At 36.0% G+C, this 23,955-nt stretch overlaps 1 protein-coding gene across 7 annotated transcripts in view; it reads left to right on the top strand.

Moving 5' to 3' along the window:
- Positions 1–23,955, top strand: part of PPP3CB (protein phosphatase 3 catalytic subunit beta) — a 48,986-nt gene that overhangs the window by 21,488 nt on the left and 3,543 nt on the right. For 2 of the 7 annotated variants that reach the window (XM_061358704.1, XM_061358709.1), the window contains exons 6-14: positions 2,316–2,455; positions 2,552–2,629; positions 2,731–2,825; positions 4,321–4,446; positions 6,240–6,317; positions 10,915–10,999; positions 11,883–11,980; positions 17,455–17,484; positions 19,163–20,877. In XM_061358704.1, coding sequence (XP_061214688.1) covers positions 2,316–2,455; positions 2,552–2,629; positions 2,731–2,825; positions 4,321–4,446; positions 6,240–6,317; positions 10,915–10,999; positions 11,883–11,980; positions 17,455–17,484; positions 19,163–19,341 — 909 coding nt within the window. In that variant the 3' untranslated portion in view covers positions 19,342–20,877. Of the gene's footprint in view, positions 1–2,315; positions 2,456–2,551; positions 2,630–2,730; positions 2,826–4,320; positions 4,447–6,239; positions 6,318–10,914; positions 11,000–11,882; positions 11,981–17,454; positions 17,485–19,162; positions 20,878–21,426; positions 21,487–22,078; positions 22,166–23,955 lie in introns of those variants that run through there. The other 5 variants (XR_009726298.1, XR_009726297.1, XM_061358706.1 and 2 more) reach the window with 5 other exon arrangements.

Consider the following 23,955-nt stretch of genomic DNA (forward strand, 5'->3'; position numbering starts at 1 on the left):
CTGGCCTTCACGTTGTTTTTAAGCTTTACTATGTGATGATTCCCAGGAAAATTACTACAGATTAATTTAAACTGCTGTCTGTATCTTCAAGAATGAGAAGCTTCTGCGAAGGTCTTTTGCCTCAAAAATATAATAGTTTTAATATGCTGTACCTTAATCTACCTCCAAGGTTTTGCTACACCTGAATTTGAACATCAGTGTGGAGGTATGATGCACTTTAGTTTAGTAGCCCTGACTGCTTAATGCCTAGAAATTAATTTGGATGCTATGATCTTATGGTACATATTAAGAATTATACTACCTATTTCTGTTTTAGCACCAGGTGTAGTGATTCTTATTCTTGAATAAAATTGTCTTTCTCAGTTACCTTAATCATATTTAGAAATATGTTAAGCTAATTTGTATTGAGATTCTGTTTTGCCGTAGTCGCAACATACGCAGAAATAGCTGATCAGTAACAAGTGGTTTGAATTGACTCATGTCCTTCATTAACTTTCTTGCTGTCCTGATGTAGAGAAACCCTTAAGTTGATTATTCTGATTTGATATATACAATCAGGGTTGAGTAGCTTGCAGTGACATTTCCTTAAATTTTTGAGATGTCTTAAGAACCATGCCAGTTGGTAAACTGTCTAGTGAAGGAGACACTGATTTGGTGTGTTTGTAAGCATGTTCGTTTTGTATAAACTGACCTCCTTACTTCAGGATGTCAACATCATTGTTCTAATGCTACAAGAAAGATGTTTGGGAGAGAGGGTTGCTTACAGCAACCAAAACTTTATAACATCTCTATCCATTTAGCCAAAGTCATAAAGAAAATCCTTTAAGAAAACCCAGAGAAAATCTTAGAAATGCTTTCTAGTCTTTTAGCCTTCTGTATTGCAGGAAACATCAATTGGGAAACAGTTGAATCTTCTTTGTGTGAATGCTGCTGTTAGCTTCTGGACCCAAATTTATTGCTGGAGGTTTAGAAACTTGATGGTTTAATCTACAGAAATTCAGGTACTTGCAGAAGTTGATGGACTGACTTCTTCAGTTTCTGGAAGAAATATTCCATGCAGGGTTTATTGTCCAGTGTGGGAAATGTTAAACCACTGGATTTTTAATAATAAATAAATTCCTACAACAACTTCAGTTAATACCTGCCTTGCCATTATATGGCAGGAATTTGTAAAGATCTGGACCTCTCCACTTATGTTACAGGTGGCAACCTCGGGAGCTCTGATTTTCCAGGGCACGAGAGAGCTTGGCACTACTGCTGGTTCCATATTTGAATGGATTCCTATGGACCGTTAGACTCAAATTCACCAGGTGCCCAGCAAACCTCCCTTCGAACCTGTCATGAAGAGTTAAGTGTTCTCTAGTACCATCAAAGTCATCTTTTTTGGTGTGGGAGGTAAAGTGAGATAAATGCACTGTCCATCAAAGAACCGTTCCTACATTTCTTGGATAAAATCATCTTGTGAACAAACTCCAGCTACATAAAGATCAAATAAACTTATATTGAATATGGGATGTCTGATTTTATTTCTGGGACATCAGAGATTGATTGAGCATTACTTATTAAGCAGGGTATCTTCCTTTTAAGTTGACAAATGCTTTGTCCTCCTTACCTCTGCCTGTTTTCGCTGTTGTTACTAGGAAAGTTGCAGGCTGCTAAAACAGGCATTTCCAAGTAGAAATCTGTAAAGCAGCAGCTAGAGAAAGAAAACAAAGACATCTCCCAAAATGTATAATGGCCCATAGCTGAGAAATAAAGCCTGAATGAAAGAAGTCTAAGATGGCTAAGCTGGTCGACTCTTCATTAAGTTGTTAAATGATCCATTTTGGTGTTTCAGGTTTTGTTTTAATTATCATTATTATTATTATAATTTCTTAAATTTATTTAGTCTCTTCTAGTCAGTGCTAATTATTCATGCTTTTCTTTTATAATTCCTGTTTCCTGTACTGTTTCTCTTTGCTAATTCCTGGCAGTGTCTCCAGATTGGTAGGTGTGGCATGTGCATGAAAAAGAACCATTTTGTTCCTTGTCTGTAACTTGACCTTGTATTACACATACCCATCAGTCTGTAATTTATCTCCCTTCCTTTTACAACTAACAAATCTTATTGCTCTTAACAGGTTTGGTTCTTTGGGTATGTCTCTGCCTTATTTCATGAGGAGGAGAGGGAAAACATATACAGAAACCACTTCTCTTTTGTACTGTGATTTATTGTAAAAATGCTCAGTATTGATGGATATGTAGTTTAACAAATGTGTAAAACTTACTGATTTAATATTCAAAGAATCTTTGTACTGTTACCTTTTCTTTAACAGTTAGATAGATTCAAAGAGCCTCCAGCATTTGGACCAATGTGTGACTTATTGTGGTCAGATCCTTCAGAAGATTTTGGAAATGAAAATTCACAAGAGCATTTCAGTCATAACACAGTCAGAGGATGCTCATATTTTTATAGGTGAGAGTATGCTATGACCTATTTGATGTCTTGATGCTGACTCTTGCTGTGTATTTTAGATAATTTTGGTTACTCATAGCTGTTTTCATTTTGCAGCTATCCAGCGGTTTGTGAATTTTTGCAAAATAATAATTTGTTGTCAATCATTAGAGCACATGAAGCACAAGATGCAGGGTAAGTACTTTGTGTCTTGCAAGAAATTATTCACAGTGTAAAATAAAAGCATATAACTGCTTATTGCTGTAAGATGTGAAATAATCTGTCTGGTTTTGCAGTTATAGAATGTACAGGAAAAGTCAAACTACAGGGTTCCCATCATTAATAACAATTTTTTCAGCACCTAATTACCTGGATGTCTACAATAATAAAGGTAAGATCTTGTTATTAATAACTGTACATAATAATAAAATAAAAATGGCTTGCTAGATTAAGTCATCTGGTATTAACAATTTTTTGCCAGGAGGGCAAAAAGGAAGGAAATACTGATCAGAAGTCTATGGATAAGGTAGTTTGTGTTGTGTATCACAGCTTCTGAGAGTCTGATTGAAATGGTAGAGGGCCATAAAAAAGAGAAAGAGCAAATAGTGATCTAAATACTGATCACCACTGGAAATGTTATTAGGGAGGTGTAGGCCTGAAGGAATTAATTTTTGTCTATCTTCTGCTTATGACAAAGTTGCACAGGAGGAGCGTACTTAATAGTGTGGAGATTTACAAGTCAGAATTACAGGGAAGAGCTTAGCTGTGAATTAATATTATTCATAGATGAGAGCAAAGTTCAACAACAAATACTTGAAAATAAAGTCTGCTGAAATTCAATTATGACATTAAAGTCTGGCATTTAAATTATGTGATGAGTGAATGATCTCCAAATGTTTAAATAGTGCTCCTTTGAAACCAAAACCTTTTTTCTATGAAATATGTTGTATTTTCTCTGTCCAACCTCCAAAGAACCAACTACCAACTGGTACCACTTATGTAGGGTGATTAGCTGTATAGAGGAAAAGGTAAGCTGCTGTTATTTGCACTGAAGGAGTAAAGGAGAAATAAAACTAGCTGCAGCTGGCTTTTTACATATTTTTGCCATCTCTGTGGATATTGCATTTTGAGAATCCTTTTTCACATCAGCTATTTCCAGTGTAATGTAAGTGTAAGTATGGAAAAATGCAGTCAATGCTTTAGAATGCTTCTGGTTTGCTGTTTTGTTTCTCTCTGCTTCCCCTTCCTCCTGATCTTCTAGGTATCTATGGTTTTACTTGAGGCAAGAGGTTATGGCCTGAAGCTGTGCTGTGGGAGGTTTAGATTGGATATTTGGGAAAATTTCTTCACAGAGAGGGTGCTCAGGCATTGGAACAGGCTGCCAGGGGAAGTGCTAGAATCACCATCTCTGGAAGTGTTCAAAAAACCTATAGATGAGGCCCTTAGTGACATGGTTTAGTGGTGAACTTGACAGTCCTAGGGTAGTGGTTTGACTTGGTGATCTTAAACGTCTTTTCCAGCCTATTTGTTTCTGTGATTCTATATGAAGAAAAAACACCTGACTCTAGATACACTGGATAGACTACTGTTCTGAGTTAGGATGTCGGTGCTGAAAATATACCATTTCAGGATCTTCTAAAGTCTTTATTTGTTACAGACCTATAATAAGATAGTACAGAACTATTGACATGTAACAGTGCCCTAAACTGCAACATGTGCAATAAAAACTCCAAGTTCTCTATTAGAAATCTGTGAAAGAGAGTGGAGTATCTCTGCGATTGTTTTGTCTGTAGAGGAAAATAGAGCTAAAACAAACTTGTGCCTTTACATTTATGCTACTTGCAAGTTTTAAACATTCTTTTCAAAATGTCTGAATTTTCTTTTAGCTGCTGTGTTAAAATATGAAAACAATGTGATGAATATTCGTCAGTTCAATTGTTCTCCTCACCCTTACTGGCTGCCAAATTTTATGGATGTTTTTACATGGTCTTTGCCATTTGTTGGAGAAAAAGGTAAGCAAAAGCTACACATCAGTGGGCATATTTTCTGTTTCTCCCAGGTTGATGCTGGGAAGATTTTACATTTTTTTTTAGATATATTTACCAATGAGAGATTAATTGCATGGGTTTTATAAAAAATAGTATCTGTGTTTGTCTTTATCAGACAGATTTGGTGAAGTTGTTAAAGTGATTTGGAGGGGGGTTGGTATATGAAAATGCCATTTCTGAGAAATGATAGACTGAAATACAACGTGTTCTACAGGTTTTGGTTGTTTACTTCACCTGTTTCGGTCAAGATAGTTTAAGCTGCATCCAGTAAAGCAGAGAGGTTAATAGAAATTATCAGTTCCATTGAGGGTGTATAAATGCATTGTTAAGTAGTACCTTCGAACTTTTGAATTAATGTATTATTAATCTTGTACAGTTATAGGTATAAAATATGTTGAGATGTTCATTTAAAATTATAACTTTCCTATAGAGTTATAACAGATTGACCTTCGTTAAAGATGCCTTTTTCAGTTATTAATTTAGTATGGATTTTTTTTTTTTTTTCCTCCTTGTTTCCCTCATCTCTCTCCCTCTCTCCCTCCCTCCCTAGAGTTGCTAACTCTGAATCTGAGACACTTGTTTTCAGGGAAAAAGCAATGAGGTTGGAGGCTATTGGATCTGTTTAAAATCCTCCATGACAGAAACTGCTCTTTTTATAAAAGAGGTCTGGAAAGCTCTTTAAATTCCTTTGAAAAGTATTCTTGAGATGATATATCCACAGTCATATAAACCTAGGATTCTAGATTTGTTTATATTGTCTTTAATGAGCAGTTTAACACAAATAATTTGGATACTTCTTAGTACGGTTAACCCACTCAACAGGTTATTTTATTTTTAAACAGAGGGACCTCATATTTGAAAGGAGATTTTTGTATATGTCTCATTTACTTGATGATGTAATAGATAACATTTTCAAGAACAAAGAGTTGGTACTTTTTATTTTGCCTTTTTTTATGCTGCTGGTAATGAAACACCCAAGTACTGTTAAATAAGTTGCTCATTGACTCACTGTCTGCTTAAGGTTGCTGAAATCATGGCCCTTGTAGTTTGCCTTTGGGCAAGTACATACTTTCACTTTTGATGAGGGATACAGTGTCAATATTTTTCTGGTCTGCATTGAACAGATCAAAATCAGATAATCTAGGGGGAGGAGAAGTTTGGCTGTTTTAAGAAAGGCTGATATAAGAGAACAAGTTTGATTGGCAGAACAGGGAGATTCCTGAAGAAATAAAATGAAGCTCTATCGATATTTTTAAGGGGAGTTGAAAAAGACATGTAATTTGCATCATATTTATGTCATAATATTTTTCTGCTTTGGTGCTTCTGCTACATGCCTGCAGGTGCCAGGAATGGAACAGCTTTTTTGTCTTAAACCTAAATTTGAGCAGTCAAAATACTTTCTTATTTAAGTAAATTTTGTATAAATTCTAGTTCAAATACTTATCCTAATGTAAAAATACTAATATACAAGAAGACAATCCTTATCTAAAAGAACTCCTTGTATGATAGGAGAGAAAGCTCTGCTGTGGTCTTTGATCGGTAGGTGGTATAATTTTTAGCTTATATTTCTGAGCTTTTTAAATTCAGTGACAGCGCACAGCAAGAAAAACATTTTTGAAACCAGGTTATTGAGCAATAGCTGTGATGTAAGATGTTCATTTGCTGTCATTGCTGGTCACTGGTTATATCTCGTGTGCATGAAAATATGTACAATTCTACAGGGAATGAATTAAGACTTCTTTTTTTTTCTTATACAGTAACAGAAATGTTGGTGAATGTTTTGAGCATTTGCTCTGATGATGAACTGATGACAGAGGGGGAAGATCAATTTGACGGTAGGGGTTACTTTAAGATGCATATATCTTTTTAATGGTAATAACTTGTGAAAGAGTAATTGGCTTAGGCTGGTGTAATACTACTTGGAATTTGACGGAAATTGGCTTCAAACTTTTCTTCAAATTTCTTTTGTATTTTACTTGGGTTTGTGTTCAGGGTGGGAAATCTGCCTGCTCTTGTGCAACAGAAATGCTTTGGGGGACAGGGAAGGGAGCTGTGGTTTTGTACTTGTGATCAAGAAACACTAATGGTATTCTTTACAAATGTTCATGTCTGATTTCTGTTTAAAACTGAAACTTTTTGTGGAAATTTTTCATAATTTTTATGATTTTAAATTTTAAAAATACTGAACTTTGTAAAGTCATTAGAATGAATTTATTTATTATGAGATGTTAAATTTCTTAATACTTGCTCTTCAGGAGAGAGTTGATGTAGGTGAAAACCATATGTAATATTTCTTATGGCAAAGTGGTATACAATAAGTATGAAATACAAGTTTGAGTCTTAGTGTTTCAGTTTAAAGCATAAAAGTTAAAGGATAGCTTGTATATGTACATTATATAATATGAATTTATTTAATTATAACATTACCTTTTCAACTATGATACAATAGATTGTTAAGGATATGTTTGCAACATGATGATTGAGAAGCAACATTAACATCAAGACCTAAAATATCACACTTTATTTTGTTGGGTTTTTACAGTAGTGCTTAGTGTCACACCTAAAAGTTTTTCAGACTTGCTTCCTTTTATCCAATAACAGTTGATTTGGTGAATTATTTGATGATGGGGGAGGACGAAGAAAAGTTTCAGCAGCCGTTGAGGAACACTAAAGGATCATTTATAAAGATAGTAGAGACAGGAAGCCGTTCTTAATGTTTGATAACTATTGTGTTCAAATTCAGTAGCAGAATAGTGTTGTGCTAAGCAGCTGTGTGGTTTAGATTGGGGTGCATTGGTTATGAGCCACTGGAATTTTGCTGCCATTCAGATTGTTGGCAGAGATGTGAAAACTTAGAAATAGTCTCAGATGCGATCCTGAAAACAATTTATGTTTTTCATTCAAATAATCCTGCTAAACTGAGTGTAAAGCAAGTATACCAAGCACTTGCAGGGTAGCGTTAGGTGGTATTCCATGTTGCCCAGTATAATTGCAGTCATCAGTTGATTGCACATGCCCTGTCTTCAGTATGATAGCTGCAGTTTCCTAGTTTGAATTATTTTATTCTTCTGTCTCTTTTAACACTTTCTTTGCTTGATGCATCTCTTAATTGCACCTAGGTACTGTCTACGCTTTATCTTTCTATGTGAATGGATTTTTTTTTTAAACTGTTGACTTTCAAGCTTTCACTTATTTATTGTCAAATTTTAAAACACACTCAACAATTCCACTTCTTGTTTGATGAATGCATTTTTAAGTTTTTCAATTTTCCACTTTATTTTTTCGCATTTCTTCTCCATTCCTTCTTTATTATCGCTGCCAAGTTAAATATCTTTATTTGTCTCACTCACCTTTTTCTCCATCGTTCACTTCCTTTTTTTCTGGACTCTCCATCTGAAGAGCGACTCATATATGGCAATAAAAAAGGTACAGACCAGACAGAGTAGGAATGTTTTGAAATATGACTTCATAGAACCTGGCAGTACAAGTATTAATGCAGAAAATACCTTTCTGTCGAAAGACATATGTAGCCTTTATTATTACTACCCGTTTTAATGGGATGTTTATAAGAGCTTCTGTATTTTGCTATCAGAAGTCATATTCCAAGACATCTGTCTTTCTGTGCATGAATTTTTCTCCTCCTTCCTTCCATTCCTTTTTTTTTTTTTTTTTTTGTAGAATTTCATTCTTTTACCTGTTTCTAAAATTTTATCTCTGGTCCTGCATGTGTAGGGAGCGTTCAGTTGTCTGTCTTGCTCTTTAATACTTTTATCTTGAGGATTTTGTTGAGGTTGTGCATGGAATGTGTTTATACAATGTTCCAAAACCTGGTTTGTGTAGTATTTTTAGTCTCCTTCAACTGGTATGTCAAAAAAGGGACTTTTCGATTGTATGTACAATTTTGAAGATGGCTGGAAACAGAATGGTAAAAAGAAACCTACCGTCTTAAAGTGATGGTCTGTCACCTGTTTTTCAGAAATCTCAGGGTAGATAATCCTGTGCAGAAAAATTCTTCTGTTACTTACCTAATAAAATAAGTTTGCTCTCTGTTTAAATTTGTCACTTCCAGATAATATTTCTAATATTTGGGAATGCATTAGATTATGGAGATGTTTCCAAAAGTTCTGAGTTCTTTAGAGCATAATAATACAAGCTTTTCAAAATTTTCTCCTGTGCAGGCATTGGGAATGGGGGATGGGAGAGTTCTGTGTCATATCTCCTCTAATACAAGGTATAATCAAGACATTCTTCAGCACACAGATGCCACCTTACAGTCTTCTCTGAACTAAACAGGGTCCAGTGGCCACATTAGCGCAGTGCAGCAGCCTGAAGTAATAGCTTTGGTCTTTTGGCTTGGCTGTGGTACTTCTGGAGGGCTGGGGCAATTAAAGATCATGTTAAAACAAAAAACCCCAGCACCAAATCAAGCAAATGCCAAAACCACACAAAGCCAGCCTATCTTCTCTTAAGGCAAGGGGACATTCCAGAGTTAGATACAGGCATTAGCACTGCCTGAAATCTTTTCAGCCTACATGTTACAGCTCTGCATTATTCTAGCCCTCAAATAGGTATAGGTAAGGGGAAAACCAAGAGACTTTGAGGGAAAGATTGATGGCCCCTCATTTAGCCCCAGCTTTTTCAAAACTCTGAGGGAGCCCTCCTTCCAGGAGTCTTCCTTTCATCGTGTTCAAAGAGAGAAAGTAAAAACTTTTAGACTTTAAAAATTGAAAGTGAAAAAAAATATTTTTAGTAGAACTTGAATGTTTCACTTAACCTGGTCAAAGATTTTCCTGAGCCTTCTGTGGTTTTTTTGTTGGTTTTTTTTTTGTTTCTTTTTCTTGTTTTTTCTTTTTTTTTTTTTTTTAATTTGGCGTCTGCAGTTTATTATAGTTGTTCAGTTGTCTCAAAAAATTTAACTCAGTACTTCCGGGCTTTTTCATTTGGTTTAAATGGATTGGCAAATACTTGGCTTATCCCAAGATTCTTTCATTGTGTTCATTTGAAGGTTGTTGTCTCTTGCTTCCTTTTTTGTCGCTACTGTATATTTTCCTTCTTATGTGATTTTGTTGTTGTCATTTGCCCTTGCAGGCCTTCTCTTTTGTATTTTACTTGGTTTTGTGTTCAGGGCGGGAAATCTACCCACTCTTGTGCAGCAAAAAGCCTTGTGTTCTTGCAGCTCTGGTTTAAGAAGGGTGGCTGGTGGTGCTGGAGTGTATGTACTCTCACATGGAAGCTAAATACTAGCGAGCAGGGTTATAAAAAGGCTTCTTTCACAGCTGCCTTTTCTGAATGCAAGTAGACAAATCTGTGGCCATGCAGCTTTCCTTTGCCCACTTCTGAGATCCTCTGTTCTACATTCTTACATTCTTGCAAATTAGTTTTGGAACTTTTTGATGAGGGGGGTTGAAGAACAATGTTACATGGAAGATCTGGAATGTTTAACAGCTGTCTGAGTTTGCTCACTTTTGATCCCCTGTGGTTGAATTCAGAGTTAATCTTGGTGTGATCAGTACTCTCCTTCCTCAGTGTCTGAGAAGAACTAAGGAGTTCAGTTGTGATATCTCCTCATCTGCCTTTCCTGTTTTAGTGGAATTGAGGAGTCAGGAGGAGGAGTGGAGAATGAGGGGAAGGATGACTTTTATGCACTGAAACAAACCAGCAACACTTAGTGCTGGAGAAAGGAGCTCCTGTTTTTATAACGTTTATACATTTTTTTTAAGGCAAGTAAAGGTGGCTCACTTTCCCAATCGCAAGCTGCATTCGGAGTTTGGTCTTCACTTTTTTCTTTCACAAATGATGTCTCTCTGCTCTGTGGAATATACAGAATTTACTCCAGATCTTTGGTATTTGTAATTTCTGAAATGATGCAAACCTAAAATGATGAGGACATAGGCTTAGGTGTTAAGGGACATAATGCTGCAATTCTTTGTCATTTTGTTTTGCGGTGCCTTTTTGGGGGGATGACCAAAAACCAAGCAAACGAACTAGTGTTTTCTTTTGGACAGTTGTGTAAGAATTAGCAACAAATCTTTATTTTTTGTGGGTTTAGTATCTCTTTGTTTTCTGTATTATGCTGCATGCCTAAATCTTGATACATACGGATGCCAGTGAAGAATTACAAGTGTAAAATTCAGGCAGATGAGTTAATGATCGTTGTTACACTGTAGTGGCAGTAATACAGGTGCTTGCTAGCTTTAGGCAATCACTGTAAACATTCTAAATTTTTGCGTGTGTTTTGTGGACACAAAAGTGATCGTGGGTTTGGTGGCATTCCAAGTCCATAATTTTGTAACTGTGCCCTTAAGTGTTTGGGTACTGGCCTCCTGTGAAGAGCACTGAACTTAAACAGTTGTATTGAAATCTGTGCGTTTTAAAATGGTGACCCTGTAAATACTCATGAGCTTGAGACTCTCTCTCTTATTCCACTGAAAGTAGGTACAGCTGCCGCACGGAAGGAGATAATCAGAAACAAAATTCGTGCAATTGGCAAGATGGCAAGAGTCTTCTCTGTTCTCAGGTACTTGCATGACTTCTGCATTCCAAATCCCCCTCTTACATATATTAGGAAAACATCTCTGCTCCGGGATTATAGGTGCCAAATGTTTTTTCAGGGAAACGAGCTGTGCGTCAGAATCTTGTTTGGCTTATTGATGTACCACATTGATGTTGGTATTTTTGGTTACAGAATGTTTGTATGTAATTTTTGAAACGTGTTTCAGGAAATCAGAGAACATGATCTTTAGTTTACAAGTTATTTGTCCAGCCATTGGCTATGGGTGTTGGAAAGAAAATACCAAAAAAAGAGAGATTGAAATCAAGGGTGTAATGGAGGTGGTCAGGATTGCCTTGGAAAATTGCTGGCATACCAGAAAGTTGAGGACTAGAGGCTTTTCATTTCAGGTTTTTGTTTGTTGTTTTCAGGTTTTTAAAAAACTTGTCTTCTTACACCTGTCTAGATCCAGAAATTTCCTGATCACATTTACCCAAATAAATAGTTTTCCACAGAACATGGGTGTCCAAATAGGGATAATTTTGTAAAGTTAGCATTTCTTGAAGCACAGAGGCTTTGAACAATATGCTGGGTTGTTTTGTGCCACTGAGATGTGTTCAGTACCTCATGAGACATTCAGTGTTAATTTCAAAGCTAATGAGTTTGTGTGTGAATAATTGCTTAGAATGTGGTTCAGAACTAATCAGCATTTATAACTCATACGCAGAGGAAGGACTGGTATGGAATAGAAATATTTTCCTCTTTCTAGTTGTTTGAATTTGCATTCAGTCTTGACATGCATAAAGCACAGCAAAAATAGGCTCTCCCTCTCCCTGTCCCTTATTTTACTTCAATACAAGTTTTCATGAGTGGTTATTTAAGGCTCTGTTACTGTTTTTTCTCATATCAGGGAGGAGAGTGAAAGTGTGCTGACACTCAAGGGTTTGACTCCCACTGGAATGTTACCTAGTGGAGTGTTGGCTGGAGGACGACAGACCCTGCAAAGTGGTAATGATGTTATGCAACTTGCTGTGCCTCAGATGGACTGGGGCACATCTCACTCTTTTGCTAACACTACACATAATGCATGCAGGGAATTTCTTATGCTTTTCAGTTCTTGTCTTAGCGGCTGATACAAGCATAGTGTTACGTGTTAATCAGGCAATGTGAAATGGATACTTAACCAGGGTATAAAACTAAAAGCAAATTAATTCAGCAGTGTCAGGCCACATTTTTCAGACTTTCAGTTTCCCTAGTTTGCAGTTTTTCAGGCAGCGCGGATGCCTGAAGTGAGGTGACTTTATTATATACCTGGTATTGAGGCATTTGATCATTCTAGATACAAAAATGTAATGTAATTTTGCATCATTACATGTCTGCTTTCCATTAAGATGGTTTTATTATAGATGTGTTAGTATTTTCATTGACAATGTCAAATACTTGTTGATATTAATATAAACAAACAGCTACAGGCTGCAGAGTTCCATATTATACTCCATTGATAGATTTGAACTGTGCTACGTTTTGTACCCTGGTAATTAATGCCAAAGTTTGTTCTCTATGTTGTTTGTCAAATGTTCTATGTATAATTGACCTCCCTGAATTGTCCTTGTAACATGCTGTTTCCTTCCTCTGCAGATGTAGCTGCTTTCTTAGATCTGTCTGTCTCTCTCTAGGTATAGATGTATGTCTGTATAAGTGTTATAATTAAACCACTATCCCAGACACTTGTCTGTCTCTTGATGTAGAAGCAATGTTGTAGCACCTTGTTTTTGAGGTTTGCTGCATTTGCTGCTGCACATTGTCTGTGCATTTTGAACAATAATGTACTTGAAAAATATTCAGTAATTGTTATAAAATCAGTTGAGAATAAAGGGATTGAATTTAAAACTTGTAAATAAATCAAAATAAAAGGGTGTTATTAAGTGTGCATATATTTTTTTTGCATGAAAATAAAAAGAACTCTATACAAAATATACCTGTAATCTGGCTCATTGAATATTTTGTAAAAGGTTTTTCTGCTTTTTTTGTTAGTTTGTTGAATTATTGGATCACATTTTTCACAGGGCCCATAAATGATTAACTAGGCTCAGGGAAAATGCTGTGAGATTGTACCAAATGTATTAAAAGAATTAAGTCCATATTTCTGCTCACAGTGGTGGATAACTAAAATATACCAGTCTGAAACTGGACTTCATATCTGCAGCACTCTTAACATAGACTGTTCAAAGGCTCTTTATTGGCCATCTTCTAACTTTACTAGAAAGTATTAGACTGTTGTATGGGACCACTGAATTTTATAACTATTGAAAGATTGTGATATATGAATACCACTTTTTACACAATCTATTTTGCAAGAGCAGCTGCTTTTCTCATTTTGTGACTTGGGCTGTTTGAATTTTTTTAATTTTTTATGTAATTTTTTAAAAGTCTTTCACTACATTTTCTATTAAACTACCCAAGCTGTTATTTTAATGGCTTTGAAACATAAATGTCACATTGAAAGTCATTTTTTTTCAGTGGACATATAATGTCTACAAGGAAGTTTTATATGTCCAGTGTATGTATGTGATTGTTTTGTGAGTGTCTATAATAAGAAATGGTGTATGTTTCCTAATCCATCCAACTATTCCAAAAACATATGTTCTAGTTTAAATTTCATTGTTTAATAAGATACTTTATTATGCTTAAAAAAATGAGTCTGTATTCCTCTCACTCATTTAACAGATTTTTATTCATGTTGCATTATAAAAATCAGAGAGGATCAAACTGACTAGAAAATTTTTTTAACATGAAACATACGACTTTCTGTTATTGCTGAAAATGTGGGACATTTGGAAAGTATGCAAAATGCAGTTTGGATTTTTGTGGGTGTTTTTGTCTTGACTAGAACTTTTGATGGCAGTATTCCTTAATGCACTTCATTAATATACCTCATTTGTTTTAGTCATGTTGATCGTTCAAAATAACTTGTGCCAACTGTTAGTTCTCCCTAAACTGCAGTAACTTCTACGCACTGATGAGAATTTGATTGTTTCAGTCTGAAAGTAGTTTTCAAATTACTATGCTCAATTTCAAAGCTAGAGGTAAACAACAAATGAAATAATTCAGTACTTAACACTTTTCTAAACCATCATAGTATCAGTGAAGTCCTATTCTTGGCAAAAATATGGTCACTGATAGTAGGGCAGGATTTATTATTAAAGATATTTAATTACTATTTGAAGTATATTGTACTATGTTGATCAGTACACTATCAATAATTTAAACTAGTGTGGATTTGAGAATAAAGAACATAGTATTTTTTTTTATTCTATTCTTTTGTTTGTTGGAAATTTCACAAAATTGCCATGGGGTTCCAGGTTTCAATCTCAGAAGTGCTTGTTTTTCCACAGCACATTGAGAAAAGGTCTAGTTGTGCTGGTTGCTATTAAATCTGTAAGAAGCTTTGAAAGCTGTAAGTTGGAGTGTACATCTAGAATATTCTAGAGAGCTGGGCTGAATTTTTTTATCAGGGTAAATATATATATACACACACATATATATGTAAGTCACCACTGAAACAATGCATATATGATTTTTGCATATATGCCTATTAGAATTTGTAATGTCAGTAGCAATCTGTACTAGATCTTAGCAGATACCACTTCTGTTTCAGGAATTTGTTCAGCCACACTTGCAGTGTTTTGTCAGATACTCAGTGCCCATTCTTAAAGGACCAAAACTTTTTGGCTTTCACATAATGCAGAGTAGGGCACCAAACGCATGGGTCAGTCTGATGCAATGCCTTGATTGGCAATGCTTGAACAGATTCTTGTTGCAAAGCAGAACAGTCTGAGGGTGAAACACAAATTTGAACTCTAGTGAAAGCGTTAAAGACAGGTCAGTTAAAAAAAGATAGTTTTGGAAAAAAGGGCAAAACTCCATCCTGTGGAAGAAGTCAATATATGATTATTTTAAATTTCAGAAATATGTGAATGTATTTTTGAAAAGCAAATCAGAGGTTATTTTTTGATAGCTTTGATGTGCTAGAATAAAAACAGACTTTGGAAAATCATGCCCTTTGCATGTTTCTAAGTATTTTTTTTTAATGTAGATTTATGTTTTTTATTAATTATGTTGCTTGCATAATAGTAGCTGAAATATTAAAAACCAATTACTGTTCTTTAGCGTAGCATTTCCTAGTGATTTACTCTGAGCTGAATCCAACAAAACTCTTTTCCAAATTAAGTTAAGGTCTGTTAAAAACCCAAACACCTAAAACCTTACTCAGCAACCTACTAGACACAAGCCTAAAGGAAAAGCTGTAATACTTCCATAGAAGTCAGTTGAACTAGCCAAATACATCTTACCTTCCATTGCTGCCCTTGCTATTAATCAGAGGCACAGTAAGATAGGATTTTTGAGGTTTATGTTGAAAGTTGGCAAGGATTTTGTATCACATTTGTCCCTTGCATAAAGCGGGAGTAGAGCTGCAAGTGAGGATGGAAATGTCATTGAACCCTGTTGCTTAAAATTTGCTCTCAGTTGAGAATTTTCTGAGCGAAGACATCAGGATTAACCCATTACATTAGTATGATACAGTGTTTACTTGACGTTTATCAGGGTTTACAACAAATACAGTTTTAATTCAGGTGTACCTGCAAAAGAGAATCCAACAAAATTCCAAATTGAGTCTTTACAGTGTGGGGTTTTCTTAAGTGCTTGTATTTTCCAGTCAGTTTGTTCTTTTATGTCAAGTTGAAAATTACCTTTTTCTTAAATGTGATGTATATTCCAAGATCTTTTTGGAATAATAGTACTACACATAGACTGAACTAGGAGTAAATTTTGAAATCTGTATTTATGACAAGCTACATAATTTACAGAGATAAATCAGTATTCGTGATCTTTTCAGGAAAAGTTTGAAAACAAAGACTTCACAGGTAACAGGAAATGGTGGAAAGAGGTGGTGTTTCTACATAGTTTTGTACGGCAAATTGATTATAGTGTGAAAGTATGTATTTGGTGACTTTCTAAAATAATTCTTAACTAATTTATTTTTACAACTCGAGAAGAATTCTTTCCCTTAATGTAAATAAATAACTATCCATAGAAGAGACTTTTTTTATTTAATTCTGGGATTGCCCTTGTCTCTGTAGATTGACATGCAGGAAATGTATTTTTTTCCCTACCATGGAATGTGCAGTACGTAAGAGTTAAAATGCTGCGTTACCCTTAAGCATCCCACATGCTTTCAGTAGCGCTTAATGCAAGTATCCAAATTTATTTTTAGAGATTCTCAGTGGAAATTGTAATTTTATGCATCAGTGAAGTTGAGGCATAGTGTAGGCAACTGAAATTTTGTGTCTGGGTTTTGTTGGATAGGAAATGAGAAATAATAAACTTAATTAAGTTTAAAGCATTCTGATCTAATGCTGTATTTTTAATATGGCTAGTTTCCCCATACTGTGCTATGAGTTTTGTTGTTAACAGTATATACCAAGCACTACACAAGTAGGTTTACCGTTATGTGTGCTATTTTTTGTTAATATTTATGAAAATATGGTATTAAAGGCATGGCACATAGCAGGGGAGGTAAAAAGTTGTTATCTTTATTGAAACTTAGTGATATTTTAGGTTGTAGTTACAAATTGGTTTCTCTAGCAAGGCTGCCCTAATAGAAAGGGGGATTTATATCCTAATAACATTATATTAAAGCTTTGACTTCTAGAGCTAAAACAATTGGGAAAGGTCTTACACCTAAGAAATTGCAGTAGATGTCATGATTATTTAGTTAAAAAAAAAAAAAAAGCTAAACTTTTCATATTCACATTGATTCACCCACCAAGACTATGTTAAATCCAAACCTCTTCCTGCTATAGAATTTGTCTTTCATTCAACTAAACAATTGATGAGACTTTGTAAAGATGATTTGCTGGATTTGTCTTTCCTGGCTTAAATTTCATTGTTCAGTTCTCATAGATGTTTTTACTTAAAATACAGTGAGAATTTGATGTACTTGTTTAACTTCAGGAAGCTAAACATAAAAAGAAAAATAATTTCTTAGAATATTTTCATAGTATCTGTCCTGATAATTGAATGAAGTTCACTACTGTGTTTTAATCTTTAGAATCAGTAGTCTCAAATAGATTTTTAGTACTTTTTAAAATCCGTACCCCAGCTTTAACCTCAGTGTAAGTTTTTTGTTGCTGCCTCAAAGAAACCCAAACGAACCCAGGAAACTTAGAGAAATGTGTAATTAATAACATCAGTTAATTAGTGTTGCTCTTAGTTACTTTCAGGTGATAAACTGTATTAGGTGAAATTCAGAAGATTCACTTAAAAACAATTCCCCAAAACCTTAATGATCATTTTAGCTAACTGTAATCTAATCTGGCGTAGCATACTATATTAAATTGATCATTGCCTTTTCTGCTATGCGATATTACACTCTTCATCTTTCTCATTCATTTTGCATGCATCTGCTCACTTCTGTACAGCCACTGTAGAGGCAATTGAGGCTGAAAAAGGTATGATCAGAGTCTTTGCCATTGGCAGAGATCTGTGGTGTCTGGGAGGGAATTCAAAAGTACTCTGTGTGGGTGTGTTTTACTTTCAACTTGCACAAGCAGAGATGAATCAACTGCATTGATTCATCCCTTTTACATGTAACATTCATTTCTGGCTTTAGGATGATGATAATCTTTAATATTTTAGGGAAATTCTTGGGGTTTTTTTGGTCTTTTTTTGTTTGTTTTTACAAATTATTCAGTAGGTTTTTTGTATACTAGCATGTTGTGATACGTGGTGTTGTCTTGAAGTCCTTAGAAATGGTAGTGTTTAGTGTTGGGGCTTTTTCCTTCAACTGCAAGGTTGTGTTTGATGGGAGGTTACATGTGGAAGGAGGGTTGTTTATGCATGCCTTTTCTCATAAAATCTATTTTAATGGCTTTGAAGAAATGTTTTTAAAACTTTCTGTAACATTTCTGATAGTGCAAGATTTATAAATGTAATGGGATTTTTCTATAGATTTTGAACATAATTTGTTGACCAAATTTATTTCCAGTATATATGCCAGCCTGCCAGTATAAGGCTTATTAATTTCCATGGATTATCAGTGCTTCTGTGCTATATAAGTAGTATATTTCTCCTTTTTTAGTGATATTGAGCAAAACGCCATCAAATTATTTGGTATTCAGGGTATCCAACTTCAGATTATTGTCTTTTTGTTGAGACTTTAATTTCCTCTTGCTCAATATTCAGTGTAGTGAATGTCAAACAGCACAGCAGTTAAGAGAGCTGCCCTTGGGGGGGTTTCAGATTTGGTCGCAAAGCACCATTTAATGACTGTGTTCTTTGTTTTTTAATTAAGGAAGTCAGAGCTCCAAAAGTATAAGCAAGTGCCATATTCCGTGCTCGCACACACATGCAGGAGGTCCTGTTTTGTGAGTGGAAAGCTGTAGTTACTCTCCAAAGAATTATTTCATCCCAAAGACTTCAGTCTTATTATGTGGTCCACCATTTTCAGGTGTCAATTCGACAACAGACCTCATTTATTAAAATAATCAGTAGCAAAATAATACCTATTTTCTACACTTATTTTAAATACATTTGTATTTAAATGGTACCATTGTTTAACCATGGTGCTAATTCAGTGCTTGTGGTTGTGTCCATTTCCATCATCCACAATTAGCACCAAATGTGAACCACATCCTGCAGTTTTGCCTGCATGAAAACTGCAGGATCAGGCCATCGATGCGTATGCAGGATGTAAATCTACTATTACTTTTAGAATCCTTTGCTGCTTTGCCTCCACTGCACTTGCTGTGCTGCTTAGATCTTACTGACATTCTGCTGGAGAGAAGGGGGATGTCAAGATAAGCCTGACACACCAGGCAGCAAAAGCAGTTGGTGTTGATAGCTGGCCACACCAGGGATGCGCAGAAGCAGTCAAGTGGGTCTAAACCCCTTGATTCCTACTTGCAGAATATTCTGCCATACTTTGTTCTTTTGTTACAAGCTGAACTCATGATTGAAGGTGAACATTTCAGGAAAGCAGGTTAGAGAAGCTTTTACTAATACAGACGCAGAGCCATAAGTTTCTTTGGCTGATGTCTTACCTGTTTTTAAAACATCATTTGTTAGAAAAAGTATATGCTTTCTACTTATTTTTCCATTACTGACATATCAAATTTGCATTTTGTTAAGCAATACGAGGATTCTCTCCGCAACATAGAATCTGCAGTTTTGAAGAAGCAAAAGGTTTGGATAGGATCAATGAGAGAATGCCACCAAGAAAAGATGCTCTTCAGCAAGATGGTATTAATACTATAAACACAACAAATGCCAATGGAAACAATGGAACTGGCAACAACAATGCACAGTGACCACGTCAGCTTCTGGTTTACTCACTCATGTCTTGCCTGAGAATTCCTAGATTACTGCTTTTTGATGTGACAACAGATGAAATAGCCAGGGGGGATCACTCGAAGCAACTACTTCACATGAGGTGGAAAACCATCTGACTTGATCCCGCTGAAGAATGACCGTCGTGCTTTTGAGACAACAGCCCCTCTCTTTACATGGTGACCTGACCTCCTGGGAGCCTGCCTCGCCTATTCACACAAACTCCACCACCGGCTGCTGAAGTTCAGAAGAAGTCTGGGGAAAGGATGAGGCTGTTACCGCTAAAGCACAACTAGACTAGCATCTTAGCGCTTATCGTTGTCAACACTTAAGTTTACAAGTGGGATTTTTCTTTCAGTATAGGTAGTTCGTTTGTTTTTTTAAATCAGACTTTCAAATACAACCCTAAGAGCTAACTATTTATTAATGGACATCGGTTTCATGAAATGTCTTTAAAATAATAGATTAGAATGGTCTTAAAATATCTGAGGCTGCAAAAACTGTGTTTTAAGTAGACAGAAAAAATGCCAAAAAAAAAAATCTCAGTTGGTCATTCAGTAAAATGCTGACCTCAGGTTTACTCCGTAGATGTTGCTGATTCTATATTGTATTCACTGTATTTTTTAGTTACAGCTTATCAGAAGATTTCTATGTAGGAATGTTTATTACTTGAACACAGATTTAAAAAACAAATATTTAATTCAGAAACTTTTTTGCCCAGCTTTTTCAAGACTCTTCCCCACCTTGAATTTTAAAAAAAAGAAAAAATTAAAATATTATATATACTAATTTTAAAAGTAAGAAAAATATGGAAGTGTTAATTTTAAGGTACTTTTAATTGAACTTTGTACATTGTTTAAGTAAATTTTGATTCATATCAAGTCTGTAAAGCTTGGCATTGTATTTTGTGTATGCATGTTTTCATTTTGCAGATATTTAATATATAGACCTATGATGTACATCTATAGGTTACCTAGATGTTATGGGTACTTTTAGTTTATTGTGAGTATTACGGTTGCATAAATAGCTGATAATCACTGGGCTGAATAGCTGCAAGCTTTTTATTATTTTTCAATCTGTAAAGGAAACTGAACCTGTATGAGACATACTTTTTGTTTAGGCAAAGCAGCACATAAGCAATTGCTCTGTTCAACTGCTAAGGCATTAGTGAAAGTGTAAACTTGAGACTGCATGTATTTTGGTATCTACAGGACTGCTTGGTTAAAATAAAAGTTGAAGCCCTGTGCTAATCTGTTCACAACTAATGGACTGTACTGATTGCCACTGTACTTTGTTATCTATTTTGACATTTGCTACGTGTCCCTCACCCCCTGGAACACAACTTGAAACTTAGGTCACTAGAGTTCATCTCCCCCCCCCCCTTTTTTTTGTTTGTTTGCCATGAAGTACAATCTGTACATACCCCTGAGTTGGAAATTTTATGCATGTTCTGAACTATTCAAGTATTTTATAAACGGTAGCACACAATAAATTTTGTGCATGGGCTGCGGCTCTTATCACTGTGTATGGGTGTTATTTGGCATACGCAGGTCTGATCTGGCCTTGAAAATCGTTTGAAAATAGTCTTCAAAATGTAAGGTAGCAAAAAGAGCCCGAAGGCTCAGATGTGGCTAGCAGAGAACTGCTGGAATGTCAGTGCTGTTTAATTTAAATTTGATTCCTGATTTTTTTCTTTTGCTTTTGAATTCTCTCTCACAAATAAAATACGCAGATATTTCCTGTCTGCTAAACTGGGCATCCATTGCTGGTTTCCACAGAGCAGTGTTAGTTGATTCTAGAAAGGCTGTTCAGTGTAGCTACATTCTGGGTATCGGTTTGAACTAAATGTTCAAAACCAGTGAAGTGTGTTGGGGCTGCTTCTTGGGGTAGAAAGGGAGGACTGCTTGTGTTGATAGTACAGATAAGTCATTCAGTGGTTTTGGTGTATTCTTTTTAAAATAAGGATAAGCTGCTGAACAGAGTGAGAAAGATAAAAATCATTAAGTCACAATTTATATTTATATTATGCTAATGGAGTTTTAATATTTGATTTTACTTTATTGCAGATGCATTCTAGTTGGAAACTCTCCTCAAAGGTTGAGTGCAGAAGAACAAGTTTAAAAACGGTAAGTGTTTGGTGTTTTGTATGAAGCACTCCCATACTCATGAGCTGACTCATGTCTGCATACGATGTCATATTAGAGCAGGACAAGCATGTGTTACTAAGTACAACTGAAATTTTACATGATGAACATTATGATGGTACCTTCCTCCTTGTGAGCACTAGTGGAAAATTTCTCACCCTCACAAAACAGTATCTGTCATGATGTGATATCACAGTATTCTGACTAGCTGGAGTTGTCTGTGCAAAGAAAATACAGATTCAGTTCTTGTCTGGAAAGTCCTTGGTATAACTGGAGAGAACTGGTTATGATTCTTGCATGGCAGTAAGTTCCCAGCTGCAGTGAAGCTGGCTCTTGTGAGGGTTCCCTTGCAGCACTTGGTTTGCTTGCTTGAGCATTCCCTGGCAGCATCTTTTGTCTGTAGTAGTTTTTGCCAGACACAAAGGCAGATCTGCAATAAGGGAGTTTCTTGATGGGTCAAACAGGAAACCTATGGGTTTCCTGCCACCCTTTAAGTCAGGTAACAGGATGATGTTGGTGGGTTTTCTTTGTTTGGAAAGTAGGTACTCATTTTCTGCTACTGTGTTTCTGAAAGGTGGTGTCTGGAGCTGTCTCTAATTCTTGTATTGTTGGGAGAAGAAATTATATCCTTCCTCCCAGAAAACTGTAAGTAGTTTGCTTTGTTTGTTTCATGCTTTCAGCATTTTAAGGAGGGAAAGAAAAAAGTGTGTAACCTTGGTCTGTTCTTGGGTAGTGAGGGCAGAAGTCTTGGGAATGCCTCTGTTGGAGAACACGGGTAGCAAAAGCTGTGAGAGGCATGGCTGGGTTCTTGTTTGAGCTGGTGTAGGCAGTGCTGCCCTGCCCTGGGTTCTGTGGATGGCGTGTGGCTCCCAAAGAGGCCATGTCATCCCTGAGGTGATGGATTAAACCATGTATGGTTCCCTTGTCTGTACAGCATCAGCAGCGAGGAGGAGTATTCAGAAGCAGGCTGGAGATTCTGGCTCTGCCAAGGAGGGTAAATGCGTTGTGCTGAAACTTGATGAAGGTTTTGGGCCTATTTCAAGGCAGAGACTTGAGCTGTTGAGAAACTTGCTGCTACCTGGTGAGCCAGCCAGGGAAGACCACTGTAGCTCAGTGTCTGCCTGTACTTAGTATAAGGGCACACACAGCTTCAGAATGCAGCATTACTTACAGTGTTAAACAGCAGCTTTCCTTTCAGAAGCTTTCTAAATTCCAGTTGTGAAGTGGAAAATTTGCTATAGTCCTGTTGATTGAATTGTGACAGTTGGCCTCTACCAAAAAGGCAGATGGTTGGGATTGTGGCTGGTTTTCTCTTTGGAAGTGGTAGGTCTGTTCTGGTTTGAGTCTGAACACTTGTAAGTGAAACAGTCTCGCAAATGGCTTTCTCTTTTCTAATATTTCATGTTGAAACACCGCTGTGTTAGCAACATAGAAAAGTAAGGCTTTTTCAGATGCAGAATAGGCAGTATCTGTTCCCTTGCCTGTTTTCTACTACAGTTTCATTATCATTCAGCTCTTGTTACCCATCTAACAAGTCTTCCTTACTGGCATGTAATGAAGAGAACTTTTTGCCACATAAACCAGGTGAATGTCATTAGAAAATCGAACCCTATTCATCTGTGCATTTTCTTGTAGTAGTATGTATGAGCCAGACTTAATCAATACTCCACTTTGAATGACAAGTGGTGGGGATTATTTTAGTCACATAAAAAGATACAAGAGGCACTAATATGCTTTAATTACTAAATGCGAAGCTTCTTCAATTGTAAGGAAGTTTGATCAAGAGCAAATAAACAAGAACCAAATCTTACGAGAACCTCTGTGATGCTTATAAAGCTATTGACAGCTATATACATACAGTCTGAAGTCAGATTTTAGGTAGCATAACATCAATATAAGTGAAATACAACATTTTTTTTGGTGTGGTAAACTCTCTGCCTGTCACTGCTTTGCAAAACTTTCATGTCCATGCTGTGTAGGAGTGAAGGTTTGCCAGATTAGAATCAACTCTGCCAGCCTTAACTGGTTTTATTTGAGAGATAACAGAAACGGGGGTTTGCTGTTTGTGTGAGGGTGTCCTAGAACACAATCACTGTTAAAGCTTTGCTTAGAAATGTTAGGAAATGCATTGCCAGCTGCTTGACTTGAAGCTTCTGTTAAATTCATGGCTGGGGACAGATTCAATGTGGCTTTCTGAAAAACCAAATGTGCTATTCAGCGCTGTTCTTTTTAAGCTCTTTGAAAACATCCAGTCTCATTTATATTGTGTAGGTCACAATCACTTTCAGTTGCGCTTGACACATGATCCGTAGTGTTAGCATTTATGTACTAGCTTTTCTCATTGCTCAGTCATTTGCTGTGTAACCTACTCCCTTACGAGCAGATGCCTCAAAATTAGATACAAAATTGTTTCTTCTGTTGCTCCCTTAAGCATAATTATAACTAACCATT

The sequence above is a fragment of the Neopsephotus bourkii genome, unplaced genomic scaffold (genome assembly GCF_033783945.1).
Source record: "Neopsephotus bourkii isolate Nb327-2 ecotype Australia unplaced genomic scaffold, CSIRO-AGI_Nbou_v1 NB_951, whole genome shotgun sequence".
In the NCBI taxonomy this organism is placed as follows: Eukaryota; Metazoa; Chordata; class Aves; order Psittaciformes; family Psittacidae; genus Neopsephotus; species Neopsephotus bourkii.